The sequence below is a fragment of the Coenobita brevimanus genome, chromosome 72 (assembly GCF_032717465.1).
Source record: "Coenobita brevimanus isolate Jiangsu-jjx chromosome 72, ASM3271746v2, whole genome shotgun sequence".
In the NCBI taxonomy this organism is placed as follows: Eukaryota; Metazoa; Arthropoda; class Malacostraca; order Decapoda; family Coenobitidae; genus Coenobita; species Coenobita brevimanus.
Window position 1 is genome coordinate 41,250,311 of NC_137025.1, and position 25,912 is coordinate 41,276,222.

General features: G+C 40.3%; 1 protein-coding gene across 1 annotated transcript in view; it reads right to left on the bottom strand.

Moving 5' to 3' along the window:
* The window catches only part of TfIIFalpha (transcription factor IIFalpha), a 95,658-nt gene that overhangs the window by 42,491 nt on the left and 27,255 nt on the right, over positions 1 to 25,912 (bottom strand). Inside the window, exons 6-7 of the mRNA XM_080278225.1 lie at positions 23,907 to 24,025; positions 1,600 to 1,731 (exon numbers count right to left, since the gene is read on the bottom strand). Coding sequence (XP_080134351.1) covers positions 1,600 to 1,731; positions 23,907 to 24,025 — 251 coding nt within the window. The remainder of the gene's footprint in view (positions 1 to 1,599; positions 1,732 to 23,906; positions 24,026 to 25,912) is intronic.

Below are 25,912 nucleotides of genomic sequence, written 5' to 3' on the forward strand. Positions count from 1 at the left end.
GTACTTGAAGCCCTCTCATGTGACTTCAGAAATGGACTCCTGTGGGAGATTTTCTATGCTGATGATTTGGAACTGACTGCAGAGAATGAAAGGGAGGCGGAGGAAAGATTTAGGGAGTGGCAAGAGGGTATGAGGCACAAGGGCCTAAGAGTAAATGCAGATAAAACAAAAGTGATTATATCTTGGGTTGGTGGCAGTACTGTCAAAGAAGAGGGAGAGTGGCCATATGCAATTTGCCACAAGGGTGTGGGAAGTACTTCCATCTTGTGCAGTGTTTGTGATAAGCAGGTACATAAGAGATGCAGTGGTAGTAGAGATAGACTGCGAGATAATGCTGATTTTATATGTACAGTGTGTCGGGGAGAGCATGTGGAGATTGTCAGGCATGAAAGGATTGAACTTGCTGGTGAGTCTCTTCAGTGTGTGCAAGAGTTTTGTTATTTGGGAGACATGTTATATGCTGGAAGTGGGGCTGGAGCTAGCTCTGTGGCTAGGGTGAAGAGTGGTTGAAAAAAGTTCAGGGAGCTGTTGCTTCTCTTGACAATGAGAGGGCTCTCCCTACATGCTAAGGGATCCTTGTATCCAGCATGTGTTGGGAGTGTAATACTGTGTTGAAGTGAGACCTGGGCAGCAGAGGAAGAGGATATGTGCAGGCTCACAGATACAGAAATGACAATGATTAGGTGGATGTGCAGTGCGTCCCTGAGAGCCTGGGGGTGCTAGGTTTACGACGGAAGAGTTGAGAGGTAGGATGGGACTGGAGTGTATTGGTGTTGTGATGAAGAGGTAGAATGAGGCAGTTTGGCCATGCGGAGAGTATTGGAGATGATAATAGGGTGCAGAAATTGAGATGTGTTAATATTAGGGGTGGGGTTGTGAGGGGTAGACCAAAAAAGACCTGGTACAAGGTCACGAAGTGTGACCTCAGGGTTAGGGGACTGAACAGGGAGGCTGAAGAGATCAAGCAGCACAGACAGCCACCATTAGGTGACCAAGGCCGACGCTTGCAAGCACGTTGGAGCCTTCAAAAATGAAATGAAACAACCACCTACATAAAACATTATAGAGCAAATAAAAAGAGAATAAGAATGAATGCATAACTTTACAAAGTACAGTACCTAGACTCACAGCAGCAGCATATCTGGCAAATCTGACTCCATCCATCCATCCACAATCCAATCCTACGTTGCCCCATGAGAAGTGTACGAGCCCAGGCCAAGAAAAGTTGGTCCTGACATTTACGATGAGTCATACCAGAAAAATGTGAGAATCATCGAGAATTCTCCAGCACTACCTAACTAGCAATCCAGCTTCTTAACAACCACTCTGAAGCAGAATAGTTTCCCTCAGTATGGTGACCTCTTACTATGGCAAAATTCTGACGCAACCAAATAATTTCTGTCAGTTATAGTCTTCCTGTAGAGAAAAAATTAATGAAAAGTATATTAAATCCCACCATTTTGAAAAGTCTGTTGTAAGGCAAATAACACTGGCCGGTGATATGAAGGATAAAATAAAAAATACATAACTGGACTGAAGGGATTTAATACAAATAAGGTGCCATCACTGAGAGCAGTAGACTAAAACACTGTGACTTACCCTGCTGTGTCCTGCCTTTGGCCTGTACCTTCTTCTTCTTCTTGGTAAACATCTCCTCATCTTCATCATCCCTTTCCTCTCCCTCAGACTCCTCATCAGACATCCAGTCATCCAGTTCCGAAAGCAGCAGATCTGAAAAGGGGTATTACCATAATCAACAGCCTGCTGACACATCCCTTTAGTGTGTTGTTAAGTTATTTGCTGTAAGAAAAATTTACTTGCTGGATATAATAATAAGCAAAATGGAAAAAAAGTAGGAATTATACTCTGACATTTGGTGAGGAATGAAAAATGTTCACATATACACCCTGTATAATGCTGGAGAATGAAAGTGGACTTTACCTGGTGAAGGCATATGATGGATAACTTCTTCAGCTACAGCCTGAAATAGCCACTACCGCAAACTGGACTACACCTTAGCTACTTCAGCTTGCAGTGAAGTAAACCTTCGCTATAACTACCCTTGATACAACACAGGGGTCGGCAACCTACGGCCCATGAGCCTGACCCGGGCCGTAAACCAAATCTGACTGGCCCACCAGGATGCTCCACAGATTCACAAAAATATCCCTGTTTTTCACTTACACAGTAATTGAAAAAACAGTAAGTCTATCTGACTGTTAATCACCATGGCAAACTAATTCTACAAAACTTTTGCATGACAAACAGCATCAGATCTCACACTGACTCTCATTGCCAGTAGGCTGGTAGTACAGTATGACTACCCTGATATATCAGAGTAATTAGCAAGTACTGTGAATAATTATTTCATTTACACATGATGATAACTGTTTTAATGAAAGTTATTTCTTTTCTTTCTAATGCATTAATTTTACAAAAATTGTCTATCTATCTATCTATCTATTGCCAGACGCCCTAATCCCGTACAGGGTGGCCACAAACAAATTGCCTTCACGTCGCCCTGTCCCCCGCCATTTCACTGCCCTGCTCCCAACTCACACACCCCTCTCTCATATACCTCTCCACTACATCCCTTCATCTCATCCTTGGTCTCCCCCTCCCTCCCCCCCCCTCCACCTCACTCACATACACTCTCCTCATCAGTCTCTCACCTTCCATCCTCTCCACATGGCCAAACCGCCTCAGTGTGTTCCTCCTAACACTTCCTATCACATCCACATCCACACCACAACACTCCTTTATATCCTCATTTGTCAGCCAGTCTCTCCATGTAACTCCACAGGCTCCTCTTAAATAACTCATTTCCACTTCTCTCACTCTTGACTTGTGTCCTTCCAACAACGTCCAAGCTTCACTTCCATATGTTAGAGTTGTTATCATAATACTGTCATGTAGTAACTTTTTCACTTCCATGCTCACTTCCCTGTTTCTTATCACTGCTTTCAAGGAACCAGCAACCTTTCTTCCTTGTTGTACCCTTTCAAGCACTTCATCCTCCAAACTTCCATCCTTACTCATCACACTCCCCAAGTACTTAAACGTACTCACATTTTCCATTTCCTCACCATCCAACCTCACTGTAAATTCACTGACTTCACCTCTCTCAAAGACCATCACTTTACTCTTCCCTACATTCACCTTTAGATTCCGTTTCTTACACACTCTCCCAAACTCATCCACCTAGCCTTGCAGCTCCCCTTTGTCTTCACTTAACAACACAGTATCATCTGCAAACAACAGTATAGGGAGTTTCGAAACACTACCCTCTCTCACTAGGGCCACTCCAACATCCACTGCCCTACCTTGTATCTCTTTTATTACCCCATCCATGTACAGACTGAACAACCATGGAGACATGACACATCCCTGTTTCAACCCAACCTTCAAAGAGGAAAATTCACTCATTTCACCATCCACACGCACTGCAGCCTTAGCACCATCATACATACTCTTCACAGAATTCAACAACTTCCCATCTACTTCATATGAGGCACTTGGAGGGAAAACCAGGTAAGTGCCACCCCGGTCAGAAACAGAGTTACATATACCACTTTACTCCCCAAATCCTCTTCTACCACTACAACAACGGTTTAATGAAAAAGGTGTCCCTAAGATGGTTGAAAATTACGATTTTTAAAGGGCTGTGAACGACCGTACTGCTATTGATAGCCAACCACTCCATGACATTACCATTAGGTCCATTTTGGCTTAGTATTTTCTTCTCCCAAGTACTGCATCCTTGGAAACCAACATCATGTCCGGTTTTCCTACTTGAGTTAAGGCAATTTAACCATAGCATTCATGTCAAAACACGCACTTATCGTAAGCCGCATGTGTGTGAGGCTAAGAGTGAGAGGGAAAACCAGGCGAGCACCACACAGCAGGAGGTGGCTACAAGATGCGCCAATCGCGTGGCTCGACGCATACCACCAAGCTTTTTTTTATGACACCACCATAAAGGCACATGTCCTTACTTACCTACTGACATATTTTCGGTCTCAATATCTTATAGCTGACCAACAATAACACATATTATGGGTAAAAGTACTGCTACTTTGTCATCGATTGTTGTCTAACAAGAGGAGAAAGAAAAGGTTATTGAATTTTTTCATTTAAAATACCACTAATTATCAGAGTCTGAGTATCATTACGGAAAAGTAGATGAATTAGGCTACATGGAAAAAAAACAAGAGCAGAATATCTTCATTGATTGAAAAGTTATGCCATATTTAAAGTACACAAACTTTAACAGCGTTTTTTTCTGTTTTCTTTTTTTGGCACTTACCTGGTTTTCCCTCTAATGGCCTCATATATTCTTAATACTTTCCACAATCCTTATCTATCCACCCAGTCATACGTTTTCTCCAAATCCATGAAGGCTGCATACAACTTCTTTCTCTTCTCTAGAAACTTTTCCACTAAAGATCTAAGAATGAATATCTGATCTACACAACCTCTTCCCTTCCTAAAGCCTCCCTGTTCTTCTCCAACTATTTCCTCTGTTATTTCCCTAACTCTGTCAATACGTATCCTACCATACACTTTTCCTATTACACTAAGAAGACAAATGCCCCTATGATTACCACAAACTTCTTTTTCCCCTTTTCCTTTGTACAAGGGAATACAGTAATTATACCTGACTTCCAATCCTCCGGGACTCTACCTTCCTCCCAGGCCAATCTGCACATCTTCCACATTCATTCTACTACTATCTCTCCCCCATGCTTCGGCATTTCACCACACACTCCATCAATTCCTGGGGCTTTCCCCAATTTAACTTTCTTCATTGCTTCCACAACTCCTATCATACCAATTTCTTCCTGTCTTCTCACCTCCCTCCTTCTCCCAGCCATTCCCCAGCCACTTATACTCGCATTACTTCCAGTCTCTATGTTCAACAATTCCTTCAACTGTTCTCTCCATCTACTCACTTTTTCTCCCTTCTCCACTAGTAATCTACCATTTTTATCCCTTCTCCACTAGTAATCTACCATTTTTAAATTTCACTCCCCTACTAACTTCACTGCCACCCTGTCTTACTCTCTTCACCTCTTTCCAGAACATTTTCTCACAGTCCTTCTACTTTACACTCAAATTCCTTTCAAGTTCCTCATCCACTCTCTTCTTACTCTCTCTTACTAATCTTTTCACCTCTCTCTTCCTTTCTACATATAACTCTCTCTTCCGCCTCTCAACTTCTTCCATGCCCCTATTTCTCATCCATTCATTGTATGCTTTCTTCTTTTGTGCCACAGCCTGTCGCACTTCTTCATTTCACCATGCTGTTCCTTGCACCCCCTCCCATCTTCTCTTCACCCCACACACCACATCACATGCTGCACATATTTCTTCTGTGAATATTTTGCACACACCTTCCACATCCCCCATCTGCTCCAATTCATATTTACCCAATCGTTATTATACTGAATACAAAAATTGTATTCAGTATAATTTTTTGGAAATACTTTGAATATTTCTCCTACAAATGGTGAAAGTTTTATTTCTTTTGTTTCTACATTGCATTCATTTGATAAAAATGGCATTCAGTATAATGTCAGGAAATAAACACTGAATAAATGTTAATCTGATTAAAGTGCACTATATATATTCATACTTCATTATTATTATTAGTAGTAGTAGTAGTAGTATTATTACAGTTTGGCCATGTGGAGAGGATGGAGGGTGAAAGACTGACGAAGAGAGTGTATGTGAGGTGGAGGGGGGAAGAGGGAGGGGGAGGCCGAGGATGAGATGGAGGGACGGGGTGGAGAGGTATATAAGAGAGGGGGGTGTCAGTTGGGAGCAGGGCAGTGAAATGGCGGGGGACAGGGCGACTTGGAGGCGATTTGTTTGTGGCCACCCCAAACTGGATTGAGGCATCTGGCAATAGATAGATAGATAGATAGATTATTACAGTGTTATTATTATTATTATTATTATTATTATTATTATTATTACTATTATTATTAAATTTTCTCTTAATATTATTATTATTAGACGAAGGGGGTGTAGTTTTTAACAAGTTAAGAACTTTTGGCCCACCAGATGAGTAACAGAGCAGTTCCAGCCCCAAGTCCATCTGAGGTTGCCAACCCTTAATATAATGGATTTCAGATTTAACGAATGCCTCACAGCCCACCAAACTTTTGTTGGCTATAACAAATGACAGTTGTTAAATGGGGCACAATGAGGCACAATGCATAAGCTTCCTACCCTTTTCACTCCAACCTGGCCTGAAATCAACTTTTCCCTAATCATGAATGCCGAGTTGTAATAACAGACTATAGCAATACTGTACTGTACTAGTCATGAAGAAGTGCTGTGACAAAGATGTGAAGTAAGGTGCAAAAGAGTGAAATTATTGGCCAAATTAGTGTACAATGGGTACAGTTTACATATTTGGTAAACTAGAATAGGTAAATGTACTCATTTATTTTCAAATATGTGCTTGAATTCCCACATGTGGGAGGGACCCTCGGATTTAACAGACTTTCGGCTTTAACGAACCAGGCTTCCCCCAGTTAGTCTGTTACAACGAGGGTCTACTGTATTTTCACTTGTCTCTTATTCTAGTGACATTTTTTTCATTTGATCACTGATTTCTCCAGACAATTTTATTCAACTGCAATGAACACCCTTGAACAAAATGTTACTTGAGGCTGTGTGTAAACTCTCCAGTTCAAAATAATTTCTTCTACAGTGAATAACTCTCTCTCTTGCTCTCTCTCTCTCTCTCTCTCTCTCTCTCTCTCTCTCTTTATTTTATGTGTCTGACTTCAGGCATTGCCTTAACTGCCTGTTCCCTAAAGCCCAGCAGTCTTCTTATGTATCATACACCTCTACATGTCACCACTTTGGCAGGAACATGCACTGTCCATAATAAATGCATGCTAGGGCTGTCTCATACAGGACTGGTGTACTGTATTGGCATTTGATGGGGTGTTTTTGCAACATGTCAGTGGGCCTTATGGTAGATCAGAAAAGTCTGCCTGAATGACATTCAAATTCCTAAACTGTTCCCTGACCCAGCAGGGAATCGAACTCACATCCATTAGGACCAGATCACCTCTCTGCTAATGCAGAAAAACATGAGAAAAATATTTATCATATTAACAGAAGTAGGCAAAATAAAACTGTCTGGATGCAGCAGAAGTAAAATGACAAAACTTATTGTCAAGCTGGAAACCTCCAACATCCAAACAGCCACTGCCCAAAGTACAGAAGACCCTCACTTTATTGAACCCCGATATAATGGATTCCAGCTATATCAAATGCCTCTGGGCCCACCAAACTTTTTTTTGGCTATACCTAAATCTATCTATATACCTAGGCTGCTTCCCCCAAAGAAAGGGAGGTAGCCATGACAGCATAACACACTCTCAATTTACTCATCCACACACAGACACATTTACTCTTTATCTTAGCCCAAAGGGGAGAAGGGACAGATGCTCACCGCACCACACCGCACGAGGGTCAACTGCACAGTGCAATCAGCGACATCCACAACTGGGCTTGACAGCAGAACTTGTTTACCCCTGCCACATCATGATGGACCCATCCCCTTACCCACAACTGACCTGATCAACTGATCAGACCAAATGCAGGAGAAAATCCCCTCGGGGCCGCGTCATCATTCATTCATTTACAATCTCTCTCCAGTCAACTCTATCACACACAGCCACTCTTCCCGGCTCAATAGATATCCCTCTCACATTTCACGCTATCTTCACACTGTCCATCCCCTCACGCAATCCATATGCATCACTCTACACATACCCCTCAGGCACCTCATCTCCATTACATTCAAACTTGTCCTCTCTCCTACACCCATATTCCATGTTTCAGCCCCGTATAACACAATCGGTACCACTATACCCTCATACAGCCTTCTCTTTACATCCATTCAAGCAAACGATATCTTTTTTTTTTTTTTTTTTTTTTAAAGCGAGGAAGAAGGAACCAAAGGCCATGAGCCCGCAGTAACAGTTCCCTCCAAGAGAAAAACAAAATACAATAGAGAGCCAAATTCAAGATCCGATCATTTTGAGATGACTGAACACAATGTGTTTGAAAGACTGGAGATCATAGGCAGCAGGAAATACAGACAGAGGGAGACAGTTCCAGAGTTGACCTGTTGCATAAATGAAAGACTGGGAGTAACGGTTAACTCTTGCATTAGAGAGTTGGACAGAAAATGGATGAGAGTTTGCTGCTAAACGGGTGCTACGCGCCCGTCGTAGAGGTGGAGGAATGCATGCAGACAGTTCAGAGGAGCAGTGACCATTAAAGTAGCGATAGAAAAGAGATAAAGATGCAACAGTGCGGCGAAGAGACAGAGGTTGAAGGGAGTCAGTAAGAGGAGGAGAGTTAATGAGACGAAAAGCCTTTGACTCCATCCTATTGAGAAGAGCTGTATGTGGGGAGTCTCCCCACACATGAGAGTTGTACTCCACACAGGGGCGGATAAAACCCCTGTATAGAGTCAACAATTGTGCAGGGGTAAAGAAAGAGCGGAGTCGGCTTAGCACACCCAATCTCTTGGAAGCAGATTTTACAAGAGATGTAATATGATCTTTCCAAGATAAGTCCCGAGTAAATGAAACCCCAAGCATGTTCAAGGATGATGCAGGATTAAGCTGAATATTATTAAACATTAGTGGGTACAACTGTGGAAGATTTTGTCGGGTTGATAGGTGTAAGAACTGAGTCTTTGATGCATTAAAAACAACCATATTATTTTTACCCCAGTCAGAGATACAAGCCAAGTCAGACATTAGGTGTGCCATAGCCTCATCCCTTGTTTGTTGAAGTAACTGTTGAGATGGGCGTTGCGGGAACCGAATGGAAAGGTGAAGGGTGGAGTCATCAGCGTATGAGTGGATAGGGTTAAATGTACAGCTTAGAAGATCATTGATGAATAAAAGGAAGAGAGTTGGTGACAGAACAGAGCCCTGAGGAACACCACTGTTGATAGATCTAGGAGACGAACGATGGCCGTCTACAACAGCGGCTATAGAATGACCAGAAAGGAAGCTAGCGATGAAGGCACAGATAGAAGGATAGAAACCGTAGGAGGGCAGTTTGGAAATTAAAGATTTATGCCAGACTCGATCGAAAGCCTTTGAGATGTCAAGTGCAATGGCAAAGCTTTCACCAAAGTCCCGAAAGGAGGATGACCAGGAGTCTGAAAGGTAGGTGAGAAGATCGCCAGTGGAGCGTCCCTGATGGAACCCGTACTGATGATCGGAAAGAAGGTTGTGATAGGAAAGATGCCTTAAAATTTTTCTATTGAGAATTGACTCGAAAACTTTTGAAATACAGGACGTTAAAGCAATTGGACGATAGTTGGAGGGTTGGGAATGGTCACCCTTCTTTGGGACTGGCTGAATGAGAGCAAACTTCCAGAAAGAAGGAAAGATACAAGTTGACAGACAAAGGCGAAAGAGTTTGCCTAGGCAGGGTGTAAGCACAGAAGCACAGTTCTTGAGAACAACAGGAGGGACTCCATCAGGCCCATATGCCTTGTTAGTATTGAGGCCAGTGATGGCAGAAAATACACCAGCTGAAGACATTTTAATGTCAGCTATGAGGAAGTCAGAGGCGGGAAGTGATGGAGGAACAGCACTGGAATCGTCTAAAGTGGAATTGGAGGAGAAAGTTTGTGCGCCCTTCCTACTTCATTCATTCTAAACTTCACCTCTACATCTATTATACCATCCTCAACAATGTGTGACCCTAAATACTTAAATCACTCTACCTCCTCAAGCAACTTCCCTCCTCTTTTCTACTCTGATGGTTCTGTAGCTATTTCTTCTACTGATAAAGCAGATCTCTTCGCACAGACTTTCTCCTCCAATTCCACCTTAGACGATTCCGGTGCTGTTCCTCTATCACTTCCCGCCTCTGACTTCCTCATGGCTGACATTAAAATTTCTTCAGTTGATGTATTTTCTGCCATCACTGGCCTCAATACTAACAAGGCATATGGGCCTGATGGAGTCCCTCCTGTTGTTCTCAAGAACTGTGCTTCTGTGCTTACACCCTGCCTAGGCAAACTCTTTTGCCTTTGTCTGTCAACTTGTACCTTTCCTTCTTGCTGGAAGATTGCTCTCATTCAGCCAGTCCCAAAGAAGGGTGACCACTCCCAACCCTCCAACTATCATCCAATTGCTTTAACGTCCTGTATTTCAAAAGTTTTCGAGTCAATTCTCAATAGAAAAATTTTAGGGCATCTTTCCTATCACAACCTTCTTTCTGATCGTCAGTACGGGTTCCGTCAGGGACGCTCCACTGGCGATCTTCTCACCTACCTTTCAGACTCCTGGTCATCCTCCTTTTGGGACTTTGGCAAAAGCTTTGCCACTGCACTTGACATCTCAAAGGCTTTCAATCAAGTCTGGCATAAATCTTTAATTTCCGAACAGCCCTCTTACAGTTTCTATCCTTCTATCTGTGCCTTCATCGTTAGCTTCCTTTCTGGTCGTTCTATAGCCGCTGTTGTAGACGGCCATCGTTCGTCTCCTAGATCTATCAACAGTGGTGTTCCTCAGGGCTCTGTCCTATCACCAACTCTCTCCCTTTTATTCATCAATGACCTTCCAAGCTGTACATCTAACCCTATCCACTCATACGCTGATGACTCCACCCTTCACCTTTCCATTCGGTTCCCGCAACGTCCATCTCAGCAGTTACTTCAACAAACAAGGGATGAGGCTATGGCACACCTAATGTCTGACTTGGCTCATATCTCTGACTGGGGTAAAAATAATCTTGTTGTTTTTAATGCATCTAAGACTCAGTTCTTACACCTATCAACCCGACAAAATCTTCCACAGGTATACCCACTAATGTTTAATAATATTCAGCTTAATCCTGCATCATCCTTGAACATGCTTGGGGTTTCATTTACTAGGGACTTATCTTGGAAAGATCATATTACATCTCTTGTAAAATCTGCTTCCAAGAGATTGGGTGTGCTAAGCCGACTCCGTTCTTTCTTTACCCCTGCACAATGTTGACTCTATACAGGGGTTTTATCTGCCCCTGTGTGGAGTACAACTCTCATGTGTAGGGAGGCTCCCCACATACAGCTCTTCTCAATAGGATGGAGTCAAAGGCTTTTCGTCTCATTAACTCTCCTCCTCTTACTGACTCCCTTCAACCTCTGTCTCTTCGCCGCACTGTTGCATCTTTATCTCTTTTCTATCGCTACTTTAATGGTCACTGCTCCTCTGAACTGTCTGCATACATTCCTCCACCTCTACGACGGGCACGTAGCACCCGTCTGGCAGGAAAATCTCATCCATTTTCTGTCCAAATCTCTAATGCAAGAGTTAACCGTTACTCCCAGTCCTTCATTTATGCAACAGGTCAACTCTGGAACTGTCTCCCTCTGTCTGTATTTCCTGCTGCCTATGATCTCCAGTCTTTCAAACACATTGTGTCCAGGCATCTCAAAATGAATGGATCTTGAATTTGGCTCTCTTTTGTATTTTGTTTTGCTCTTGGATGGAACTCTATTGCAGGCTCATGGCCTTTGGTTCCTTCTTCCTCCCATTAAAAAAAAAAAACTCACCGTTCAAAACTACATTCATCCTCCTACCATCTACCAACTTCATCTGCTTCATCCCTTTACTCATATTCTCATTTACTCTCAATTTCCTCCGTAACACACCCTTCCAAACCCCTCTACCAACTGTCTCATTCCTCCGAATCAGCCACCAGTGCAGTATTATCCGCAAACAGCAGCTGATTTAGATTCCACTCTCTATCATCACCATTCACCAGACAAACCTCTACCTAACACTCTCACATTCACCTCCCCTACCACATCATCCATATAAGTATTAAACAACCAAGGCGACATCTTACATCCTTGCCACAGCCCCACTCTCACGGGAAACCAATCACTCACAGTATTTCCCACTCTTATACACGCTCTACTATTTACAAAAAAACTTTTCAATCCTTTAACAACCTACCATCAAGTCCATACAATCTCAAAACAGTCCACAAAGCCTCCCTATCAATTCTATCATGCGTTTACTCTACATCCTGTTGTCCTCAAGAGCTGTGCAAACACCCTGCCTAGGTAAACTCAGTTGTACCTCTCCTTCTTGGTGGAAGTTTGCTCCCATTCAACCTGTCCCAAATAAGAGTGACCATTCTCTGCCCTCTAACTATCACCAAATTGCTCTAACATCCTGTATTTGAAAAATTTTTGAGAATTCTTGACAAAAAAAAAAAATTAAAGCACCTTTCCTATCACAACCATCTTTCACATCGTCAGTATGGGTTCCGCCGGGGATGCTCCACTGGTGATCTCACCTACGGTACCTTTCAGACTCCTTGTCATCCTCCTTTCATGACTTAGGGGAAAACTTTGCCACTGCACTTGACATATTAATGGCTTTCAATCGGGTCTGGCATAAATCTTTAATTTCCAACTGCCCTCTTACGGTTTCTATCATTCTATCTGTGCCTTCATCTCTACCTTCCTTTCTGGTAGTTCTGTAGCTGCTGTTGTAGATAGCCACTGTTCTTCTTCTACAGCTATCAATAACTGTGTTCCTTAGGGCTCTGTCCTGTCACCAACTCTCTTCCTTCAATTCATCCATGATCTTCTAAGCTGCGCAACTAACCCTATTCACTCATACGCTGATGACTCCACCCTTCACCTTCCCATTCGCTTCCTGCAGCGCCCATCTCAGCAGTTACTTCTGCAAACATGGGATGAGGCTATGGCACACCTAATGTCTGATTAGGCTCATATCTCTGATTGGGGCAAAAATAATCTTGTTGCTTTCTATCTATCTATCTATCTATCATCCAATCCTACATTGCCCCATGAGGAGCGTAGGAGCCCGGGGCTAAGCAGTTGGTCCCGACATTTAAGATGAGAGTGACCAGCCTCACTCATCCCTGAGTGGCGTTACATGAGCAATCATCCCAAACCACCCCTTGGTGGGGCAAAAGTAATCTTGTTGCTTTTAATGCATCCAAAACCCAGCTCTTACATTTTTCAACCCAACAAAATCTTCCGCAGGAGCATCCTCTAATTTTTAACAATATCCATCTCAATCCTGCATCATCTTTAAACATACCTGGTACTTAAGGTTTCATTCTCTTTGAATTTATCTTGGAAAGATCATATTACCTCTCTTGTAAAATCTGCTTCCGAGAGATTAGGTGTGCTAAGCCGACTCCGTGCCTTTTTTACCTCTGCACAGTTGTTGACTTTATACACGGGTTTTTATTTGCCCGTGTAGAATACAACTCTCATGTGTGGGGAGGATCCCCATGGTCAGCTCTTCTCAACAACATGGAGTCAAAGGCTTTTCATGTCATTACCTCTCCTCCTCTTACTGGCTCCCTTCAGCCACTGTCTCTTTACCACACTGCTGCATCTTTATCTCTTTTCTATCGTTACTTCAACGGTCACTGCTACTCTGAACTCTGCTTGTGTCCCTCCACCACAACAGCAGGCACACAGCACTCGTCCGGCAACAAACGCTCATCCCCATTCTCTCCAGCGCTCTAACAAAAGAGTTAACCCTTACTCCCAGTCCTTCATGTATGCAACAGATTAACTCTGGAACTGTCTTCCTCTGTCTGTATTTCCTACCGTCTATAATCTCCAGTTTTTCAAACGCAGTGTGTCCAGGCATCTCGAAATGAATGGAACTTGAATTTGGCTCTCTGTTATCTTGTTTTTGTTTTTCTTAGAGGGAACAATCTTGCAAGCTCCTGGCCTTTGGTTCCTTCTTTCCTGCATAAACACACACACACACACACACACACACACACACACACAAGCTCTGTACAAGGTTAGACTAAATGGTGTTCTAATATAAAAAAAAAAAAAAGGAGGAAGAAGTTTTAAGTAAGACTTGGTCAAACAGAAAAGTAAACAAGCAGCGCAGGAATGCACACAGTCAGTTGATTAGTCTACACTCTGCCCCAGGGAATGTAAGTACTATATGCACTTTTAGTCCTGCAAAATGACCATATACAGTACTTTAGTAAAGCAAATTTAGAAAAGAAAAGGGATAAAGGTAGAAAGCAGGATGATGATTTCTACCAAGAACTGGTTGAAATGGAGACTCACAACAAACTGGTTGAACGAGTACATAGGTTGGAGACAGCTTTTCAGAATGAAATTGATGAAATTAAGAAACTGATGCAATTGCAATAGGAAGAAACAGAAAAATTTGGAAAGGAAGTCAACAAGAAAGAAACAAACATAAATGACCTAACAGTTGAAGTGGGTACACTTAGGAGGAAAATTAGTGAAATGGCAAGTACAGTAGTCAACTACGAGAGTATTATGGAAGAGTTCAAAAATGATACGGAGACAATTAGGCAAGTAAGCAGTCTGATAGATCAGAGCAGTGATACTGGGAAGATAACACACGTGAATGAAGCTGTGCAAAGCTACAAAAATGATGTGGAAACCACTTATGCTGAAATGGTGAAAGTAAAGAAATACTTGGAAACAAGGGTGGAAGAAAAAAGCATTAAAAGGGAAGTGAAAACAATAATCCAAAACCATCCTAAGTTAGTCAGAGATTCAGTAGATATTAACAAATCTATAGTAATCACTGATATAGAAGAGGAAGAAGTAAAAAACAAGATCTCATGAGACAAAAAGGAGATGGCAAATGTTAATGGGCATATTGAAAGAAGTATCAGAGGAAATCTGTAGTAAAGACACAGAGGAACACAAAATGTTAGGGAAATACGAGAACAGCAAGTCAAGACCCCTAAAGGTAACCTTCCAGAGTGTAAACACCGTGGAGGAGATACTAAAATATGCTAAGAACCTTATGGAAAAAGAGGAGTTCAAAAATGTATGGATAAAAAGATGCCTAACACAAGAGGAACTGGAATTACTGAGTGAGAAGAGGGAGGAAGCAAAAACAAAAAATGAGGGAAGATCAGAGGAGGAAAAGAATACATTTTTTTCAAAGTAATTGGATTGCAGGTACGAAAGTGGTACATAAACAGGAGGGAATAAAAAGGAGGAAGGTAGTACAACCAAATCATGATAAGTATATAAACAAGATGATTAAGTTGATGTACTCAATTGTGGATGGAATGGTATCTAAATTATTAGAGATGAATGATTATGTCAGAGAAAATGAACCACATATTATATGCCTAACTGAACAAAATTAACACCAAGCATATCGAATGACATCCTAAACTTAGAGGAATATAATATATGGAGAAGAGATAGGAACTTAAAAAAAGGAGGAGGAATTATAATATTAACTAAGAAAAATCTAAAAGTCAAAGAAATAGAATTAGATATACCCTCACAAGTAGAACCGATTGCAGTAGAGATAAATACATCTGAAGGGAAAGTAATTGTAGCGGATTTGTACACGCCACCCAGATCAAACACATGGGAAAAAGACGAATATGAAGACCTGGTGGATAGTACAATTAAGAGTTTAAGAGCATTACTACATAAAATGGAAGAGAAATTGAAAAGAATTATACTAACTGGAGATTTTAATACAAATATAAATTGGAATACTCTAGATATAACAAGCCAAGAAAGCTGTTGGGACCAAAAGCTCCTGGATTTTGTGCAAGAGTTTTTCCTAACGCAACATGTAAGGGAAAGCACCAAAAAAAGAGGACTCGATGTGCCCTCAATGCTAGATCTCATATTTACTAGGCAAGAAAACGATGTTGACAATTTAATAATCACCCTCCATTCGGCAACAGCGACCATGCAGTACTAAATTGCAATTTCAGGATTGCATATGACATAGATAGCAGCAATGAAAGTTACAAAAAGAGCCTGAACTATAAAAAGAGAAAGTACGATGACCTAAAGAAGTACTTCTTAGAAATTGCTTGCGAAAAGGAGCTTAGAGGACAAGATTTAAATGCTATATATGAAAAATTCTGTGAACTTTATGAAATAGGAGTCCAGAAGTACATTCCACAGCACAATGAAGAAGAAAAGAAAATAAAGAAATGGTTCAATACAGAATGTAAAAAATCAAAAGAAAAAAGATATTTGTTGTGGAATAGATACAGAAGACACAATAGTGAAAGGGCATATAATAATTACAAAGAGGCAAGAAACGATTATACAAGAATAAGGAGGGAAGCCCAAAAACAGTTTGAGGAGGATATCATAAATACAAGTAGTGATCAACCAAAGCTATTTTACAGCTACATAAGAAGCAAAACCAAAGTAAAAGATAAAATACAATCCATTACGGACAATGGAATCACCTATACACAAGAGAAGGATATTTGTGAAGCACTAAACAAGAATTTCCAATCAGTTTTTCCAGAGTAAAAAAATTTTGAGAGGGATTATGTGGAACATTCATGCCCACACATACTACCAGATATACAAACATCAGAAAATGAAAAACAGGAAGAGCTAAGTAAATTAGAAAAAGGAAAAGCAAATGGTCCTGATGAAATTTCATGTTGGGTGCTACGCGAATGTGCAAAGGAGTTAAGTAAACCATTATTTTTAATTTTCAAGAAATCCTTGAGTCAAGGTAAACTACCTGATATTTGGAAGAAAGTAAACATTGTTTCCTTATTCAAGAAAAGGAATAGACAAAATCCACTTAACTACCGACCAGTATCACTAACCACTGTTGTAAGCAAGGTATTAGAAAAGCTTATAAGCAACGTTGGGTCTGGTTAGTACTTGGATGGGTGACCGTCTGGGAACACCAGATGCTGTTGGCATAACGTTCTCCCTACATGTCAAGTGGGGTTGGTGGAGGATTAGTGCCCCTCCCTGTAAAACAATTAACTCTAAGCCCTCGGCCACCCCGTTTGGGATACATGGCGTCTGGCAATGAATGAATGAATGAATTATAAGAAAAGCTTGGGTAAATTACCTAGAAGAACACAGTATGATAACAGAAAGACAGTCTGGTTTCAGAAAAGGAAAATCATGTGTTACTAATCTGTTGAGCTACTATGACAGAGTCACAGACACATTACAGGAAAGAGAAGGATAGGTGGACAGTATCTATTTAGATTTCAAGAAAGCAATTGACAGAGTACCACACCAAAAACTTTTATGGAAACTGTACCATCAAGGAGGAATTCGAGGCAAACTGTATTGACTGTATTGTTGGATGCAAGATTTTCTCATGAAAAGAAAAATGAGAACAGTACTAAGGGGAAATTACTCATCATGAAAAGAAGTGACTAGTGGAGTACCACAGGGCTCAGTGCTGGCACCAATCATGTTTTTAATGTATATAAATGATACAGACAGTAACACTGGAAATGAAAGCTATCTAAATATGTTTGCAGATGATGCAAAAATACAAAGGAGAATTACTAACACAGACTCTTGTAAAGAACTACAAGAAGACTTAAATAAACTTCATGAATGGAGTAATTCATGGCAAATGGAATTCAATGTAGACAAGTGTCATGTAATCAAGTTTGGTAAAAGTGGAAAAAGACCTGATTGGGATGATACATTAGGAAATAAAACCTACACACATCAGAAAGAGAGAAGGACCTAGGTGTGATTGTCAATAACAGACTATCTCCGGCTGACCACATCAGTGAGAAGGTACGGAACATGTATATACTGCTTGCCAATATGAGAATAGCGTTTACATACATAAATGAAGACATGTTAAGAAAGATAATAACATCATTCATCAGACCAACCCTGGAGCAGGCATCAGTAGTCTGGAGTCCTAATCTCAAATAACACATAGACAAGATTGAAAAAGTTCAAAGGGCCACTACAAGATGGATACCAAGCTTAAGGGATCTAAGCTACGAAGAAAGACTAAATAAACTGAATCTACCAACACTAGAGGAGAGAAGGAAAAGAGGTGACATGATCATGCTATATAAATGCATATCAGGGAAGGAGAAAATAAACATAAATGATTACTTAACGTATTGGGAAGCATCAGCAAGAGGACACTGCAAAAAATTGCATAAAAAGAGAGGTGATAAAGATGTAAGGAAATTTAGTTTCCCAAATAGAGCAACTGATCTGTGGAATGCACTACCGAATGAAATAGTGTGTGCCAAAACAATTCACAAATTTAAGGATATGTGCGATAAATATGGTTTAAGACAAGGACAGTACAAGCCTGACTCATTCCTGTAAAGATACAGTTAGGTAAGAACACACACACACACACACACACACACACACACACACACACACACACACACACACACACACACATCGCATCGTCGGAGGTAGACGTCTGTTACCGGCGCTCCATACCAGCTCAACACGGCCAGAGGCATTACCTAAATAAGTATCTTTGAATAAGTCAAGCTCTGTACCAGGTTAGACTAAATGATTTTTCATTATTAAAAGGAAAAGAAATAATAAGTTTAAATAAGACTGGTTCAAACAACAAAGAACCACGATGCGTTGAGTCAGCTGGGTTTGTTTATACCTACTACAGCAACACGGGGAAAGCGTGCATACTTTGTAAGTACACACTCTGTTCATTTAGTATTACAAAATGGATCCATACTTCAGTAAAACAAAATTGGAAAAGAAAAGGGATAAAAGTAAAAAGCAAAATGATGATTTCTACCAAGAACTGGTTGAAGTGGAGACTCACAATAGACTGGTTGAACGTGTACACAAACTAGAAATGGCTTTCAAAAATGAAATTGATGAAATAAAGAAGCAAATGCACTTGCAAAAGGAAGAGATAGAAAAACTGGGAAGGGAGGCCAATCAGAAAGACACAACCATCAGTGAACTAACAGTGGAATTGAATACGCTTAGGAAGAAAGTGAGTGAAATGGGAAGTACAGTAGTTAATCACGAGAGTGTTATGGAAGAGTTAAAAAATGACGCAGAGACAATTAGACAAGCAAGCAGTCTTATGGACCAGAGCAGTGATATTGAGGAGAAGATAACACAGGTGAATGAAGCTGTGCAAAGCTACAAAAATGATGTAGAAATCACGTATGCTGAAATGGTGAAAGTAAAGAAAGACTTAGAAACAAGGGTGGAGGAAAAAAACATTAAAAAGGAAGTGAAAAGAATAATCCAAAACAATCCAAAGTTAGTCAGAGATTCAGTAGAAATAAATAAATCAATAGTAATCACTGGTATAGAAGAGGAAGAAATTAAAAACAAAATCACTAGAGACAAAGAGGAGATGGCAAATGTAATGAGCTTACTGAAAGAAGTATCAGAGGAAATCTGTAGTAAAGACATAGAGGAACACAAAAGGTTAGGGAAATACGAGAAAAGCAAGACAAGACCTATAAAGGTGACTTTCCAGAGTGTAAACACTGTGGAAGAGATACTAAAAAATGCAAAGAATCTTATGGAAAAAGAGGAGTTCAAAAATGTATGGATAAAAAGATGTCTAACACAAGAGGAACTGGAATTACTAAAAGAGAAAAGGGAGGAAGCAAAAACAAAAAATGAGGGAAGATCAGAAGAGGACAAGAAGAAATTTTTTTACAAAGTAATAGGATTGCAGGTAAGAAAGTGGTACACAAACAGGATGGAAGAAAAAGGAGGAAGTTAGTAGAACCATGTCATGACAAGTATATAAACAAGATGATAAGGTTGATGTACTCAAATGTGGATGGAATGGTATCTAAATTACTAGAGATGAATGATTATGTCAGAGAAAATGAACCACAAATAATATGCCTAACTGAGACAAAATTAACACCAAGGATATCCAATGACATACTAAACTTAGAGGAATACAATATATGGAGAAGAGACAGAAATTTAAAAAAAGGAGGAGGAATTATAATATTAACTAAGAAAAATCTAAAAGTCAAGGAAATAAACCTAGATATACCATCACAAGTAGAACTGATTGCAGTAGAGATCGACACATCTGAAGGTAAAGTAATTGCAGCCAATTTGTATATGCCACCCAGATCAAACACATGGGAAAGAGACGAATATGAGGACCTGGCAGAGTGTACAATTCAGAGTATAAGATCCTTGCTACATAAAATGGAAGAGAAATCGGAAAGAATTATACTAACTGGGGATTTCAATACAAAAATAAATTGGAATACTCTAGATATAAATAGCCAAGAAAGCTGTTGGGACCAAAAGCTCCTGGATCTCGTGCAAGAGTTTTTCTTAACGCAACATGTGAGGGAAACCACTAGAAAAAGAGGACTTGATGTACCTTCAGTGCTAGGTCTAATATTTACTAGGCAAGAAAATGACATTGACAGTTTAATATATCACCCTCCACTCGGCAAAAGCGATCATGCAGTACTAAATTATAACTTCAGGATAGCATATGACATAGTAAACAGCAATGACAGTTACAAAAAGAGACTAAACTATAAAAAGGGAAATTATCAAGACCTAAAGAAGTATTTCTTAGAAGTTGATTGGGAAAATGAGCTTAGAGGACAAGATTTAAATGCTGTATATTAAAAATTTTGTGAATTTTATGAAATAGGAGTCCAGAAGTACATCCCACAGCACAAAGAAGCAGATAAGAAAATACAGAAATGGTTCAATACAGAATGTAAAAAATCAAAAGAAAGAAGAGATTTGTTGTGGAATAGATACAGAAGACACAATAGTGAAAGGGCATATAATAATTACAAACAGGCAAGAAACGACTATACAAGAATAAGGAAGGAAGCCCAAAAACAGTTTGAGGAGGATATCATAAATAAAAGTAGTGATCAACCAAAGCTGTTTTACAGCTATATCAGAAGCAAAACCAAAGTAAAAGATATAATACAATCCATCACGGACGAGGGAATCACTTATACACAAGAGAAAGATATTTGTGAAGCACTAAATAAGAATTTCCAATTAGTTTTTACAGAAGAAAAAAATTTTGAGAGGGAATATGTGGAACACACATGTCCACACATACTACCAGATATACAAATAGCAGAAAAAGTAATACAGGAGGAGTTAAGTAGATTAGACAGAGGAAAAGCAAGTGGTCCTGATGAAATTTCATGTTGGGTGTTACGAGAATGTGCAAAGGAGTTAAGTAAACCATTATTTTTAATTTTCAAGAAATCCTTGAGTCAAGGGAAGCTACCTGATATTTGGAAAAAAGCAAATATAGTCCCCTTATTCAAGAAAGGTAATAGACAAAATCCTCTCAACTACCGACCAGTATCACTGACCAGTGTTGTAAGCAAGGTCTTAGAAAAACTTATAAGAAAAGCTTGGGTAAATCATCTAGAAGAATACAGTATGATAACAGAAAGACAGTTTGGTTTCAGAAAAGGAAAATCATGTGTTACTAATCTGTTGAGCTACTATGACAGAGTAACAAACACAATACAGGAAAGGGAAGGATGGGTGGACAGTATCTATTTAGATTTCAAGAAAGCTTTTGACACAGTACCACACCAAAGACTTTTATGGAAGCTGTACCATCAAGGAGGAATTCGAGGCAAACTGTTTTGTTGGATGCAAGACTTTCTCATAAAAAGAGAAATGAGGACAGTACTAAGAGGAAACTACTCATCATGGAAAGAAGTAACTAGTGGAGTACCACAGGGTTCGGTGCTGGCACCAATCATGTTTCTAGTGTACATAAATGATATAAACAGTAACACTGGAAATGAGAGCTATCTGAATATGTTTGCAGATGATGCAAAAATACAAAGGAGAATTACTAGCACAGACTCTTGTAGGGAGCTACAAGAAGAATTAAATAAACTTCATGAATGGAGTAGTACATGGCAAATGGAATTCAATGTGGACAAGTGTCATGTAATCAAGTTTGGTAAAAGTGGAAAAAGACCTGATTGGGATTATAAGTTAGGAAATAAAACCCTATACACATCAGAAAGAGAGAAAGACCTAGGTGTGATTATCAATAACAGACTATCTCCGGCTGACCACATCAGCGAGAAGGTACGGAACATGTATACACTGCTTGCAAATATGAGAATAGCATTAACATACATAAATGAAGACATGCTAAGAAGGATAATAACATCATTCATTAGACCAACCCTGAAATATGCATCAATAGTCTGGAGTCCTCATCTCAAAAAGCATATAGACAAGATTGAAAAAGTTCAAAGGGCCGCTACAAGATGGATACCAAGCTTAAGGGATCTAAGCTACGAAGAAAGACTAAATAAACTGAATCTACCAACACTACAGGAGAGAAGGAAAAGAGGTGACATGATAATGCTATATAAGTGCATATCAGGAAAGGAGAAAATAGACATAAATGATTACTTAACATATGGAGAAGCATCAGCAAGAGGACACTGCAAAAAACTGCATAAGAAGAGAGGTGATAAAGACGTAAGGAAATTCAGTTTCCCAAACAGAGCAATTGATCAATGGAATGCACTACCGAATGAAATAGTGTGTGCCAAAACAATTCACAAATTTAAGGATATGTACGATAAATATGGTCTAAGACACGGGACAATACGAGCTTGACTCATTCCTGTAAAGATACAATTAGGTAAGAACAATTAGGTAAGAACACACACACACACACACACACACACACACACACACACACACACACACACCACTCGCTGGCACAGTGGTAACGTTCTCGCTTGCCATCTGGTAGACGGGAGTTCGCGCCTCGCTCAGGTTGCGAAAAGTTTCACTGACGAAGTGGGTGGTTAGTCCCCCTTGAGCAAGGGGACTGGTGTGTGGGTGTGTGAAGGTCACAGCCTTGCCCTTAGATCGGACTATATGAGCTCTCAGCTCCCTTCCGGGAGGGTAAAATGCTGATGATCACAACCATCAAGTGATCCTGACCGACCCAGTGAATTACACATGGTAGCATTGCATTGTAGGCCACCAATAGGGATACTATACTGAGTGACAGAAAATGGAAATAATCACCAGGATGTAAGGACACTGTCCACTCATCCAGGAACCTCACATCTAAACACATTGCCAACTAAGCCTTGTCTCACATCCCATTTTGCTGCCATCCAATGTAATACCTAAAACAAAACTCAAGAAATTAATCACTGTCCAAGATGGGATTTGATCTTGGGCCCTGAGCGACCTGACTGCACTATACAGTATAGACCACGAAGCCAAGTGGAATAGTCCCCTATCTACCAGGCTATACGAGCTTTTGTACAGCTCATTACACCAATAAAGGTGTCACTTCCAAATTCAAATACAATATGCACATTGCTATTTCACCCAGTTACCCTCATATAATTTCCCCACAGGTGTCAACCACCTCAAACTACCTGTGCACATCACCTCATTAGCAATTTCAGTGACCAAGCATCCTCTAAATCTGCACACAGTGGTTTGTCCATTATTGCTGTATGGTATTACACATTTATGCATAAGCTCATTTCAGTGCACATGATTCTGCAAACACCTCCATCTTTTCCTGGCCATATTCTGCTCCCAAACAGCATTACACCTCACATGCACACATGCAAAGCATAAAGTTTCTATTTCATATGTAGACATATTTCCTTCTTTGTCAGTATTCGTGGCGGCTACGGTACCTAGACTTTCATCTTTTTATTTTCACGACTGAGGTAGCTTCTACATAATCCATTGTACTAATCACATCCTTCAGACAACAAAACTTCAACAAACATGTCTACAACAATCTCCTCAAGCACTGGCTGGACCACACAATATCCTTTGCATTTACCACTCACATAATTGTAATTACCTTGCAGTGTTTTTACACACAATTACATCCCTTGCATATGTTACTCATTATATAGTAAAACCAAAGAATTCATTGCCAAATCCTTTCCTGCAGACAGCATAATGTGTTAAATCAGTATAATTTAACAACTCTGACAAACACAAAACCTAAATCCCAAAACTGAATGCCTCTCTCATATAGGTATAAAGGTCTACACAGCATCACATGACATCATCCAAAGAAACAACAACAAAAATTCCATAAACTCACTTTTGGCTGCAGGTCCCTTCTTTTTGCTGGGTTCCTCCTCCCCTTCCCCACCATCATCCCCATCTTTCTTCAGCTTCTTCTGGTACATCACAGAAAAGTAGTTCACGATTTTATCTCTCCTGGTGGGGGTGGTAAACAGTCATGGATTTAGCTGCTGTGCTAAGTAAACTGTGTTGATGAAAAGCGGAGGAGTGGATAAGAGGTGTATAAGAAAAATGTGTATGGAGAAGCAGACTTGTAATTAATGAAGTTTGGGAGCATTATATTGGAATGAGCTGCCTTCATTCCTCACAACATCTGCCCATTGCTCTGGTGTTCAATGTCAATAACTGTGGGCAAATGTGACATAAAATCTCAGCATTTTTTCTGTGAGGAGGGGTTTCTTGACTGCAAGACAACAGATTAAACTCATTTGATGATGATGTTCAATGGTGTAGTGTGATACACGTCCCAGGATATCAGTTTTTTTTTTTTTTTTTTTTTTTTTTTTTTTTTTTTTTTAATTGCTGCTGTTATGATAGAGGTCTTGGGTGCTTCTCACCTCAGAGGAGTGTCTGTGACCTTAGAAGTCTTGTTCGGTCAACCACAACATAGTGTCATTGGCAGAAGTTAGGCAGCTGGCAGGCTATGACATGCAGCCTTCAGTCTGCAGAGTTGCACCTCCAGTCTGTCTATTTCTTAACCAAGGACGTTTCTTTTTGTAACATGAGGATTCTGACCTTTTCCTCATGTGACACATTCTTCCCACCCTTGCTGTGAAAATGGGGAAGGGGAGGGACTAAAAAAAAAAAAAAAAAAAAAAAAAAAAAAAAAAGGTCACGGCTAAAGACAATGTACTGTACATGCATTCTCTTGTTAAGGGAGATACAAGAGCACTGAAGGCTTGTGGCAGTAATGGGGTGGTTTCAAAGCTAGTATTCCGCTAGATGGCGCCACGATTGGGACAACACATTCCCCGCACTGTTTAAAACGCATATTTTTCTTTGTTAAATCCCTACACTGTTGTGAAACTGAATCACAGTACAGTAATGTCATATAACGTAATATAAATAATACAAATAGAACATGTATATATAACGTAGCGTGAAGTGTTTATATGTATCATAAACGGGAATTAAAATATCATTGATGGCATATGATGGCAACCTGCCCTTTCAGTGGTCCCATATTATTTAACTTCTGCTACATTTAGTGCAAGTTTGGTTCTTAATACATAGTTTGTTCAGACTGTAAATTATGCCTAGTGGGTGTCCTGACTCATTCAGTCTCTATGTGGGCAGAATTTTAATGTTAAGTAAATACTGGGACTCAACATTTTGCTCACTCCCTTCACACATGCACACCATTAGACAGTCCCATGTTTAATTTTTTTCATGCGAGATTTGTAAACACATGAGGACCAATGCTTAACCCCTAAAACGCGAATCGTTGCGTTTGGGACGCTTGGCCAAAAGGACAGGACGGCGGGTCGTCGCGTTTGCGATTTTAGTAAATTTTGAATAACCGCGGGCAAGCAGGCTCCAGCTGGTATTGTCTGTCAGTACCTCCACCCTCTAGCTACAACTAGCATACTTTACCTTTGTACTACTGACCTCAGTTGTTGCCAAATATCGCGTTTTCCCCCCGTCCCCCCCCCCCACCACGGCCCGGCCAGCCTGGCTGTGATACATGGCAGTGCTCTGAGCGCTCAGAACTGTAAATCTGCGATCTCCTCTCACAAGCAGTTTATGCTACTAGGAAACGCTTGTTTCCCCAGTTGTAACACTAGCTTTTTTTCTCACGGTTTGCCTCTGTTTAGCGTCAGTTTACTGCAGGCTTTCAAAGTGAGATTATGGCGAGTTCTAGCTCTTCCCAGTCAGTGCAAGCGGCCGACAGGAACGAGAATAAAGTGGCGGACGTAAGGCAGAATAAAAAGCATGCCGTGGTGATCTTTTGGGAAGTAATATGATTGAAAATAATGTAGTATACATGTTTTTAGCTGTGAAAATGGAAATGTTTGTTGAGTG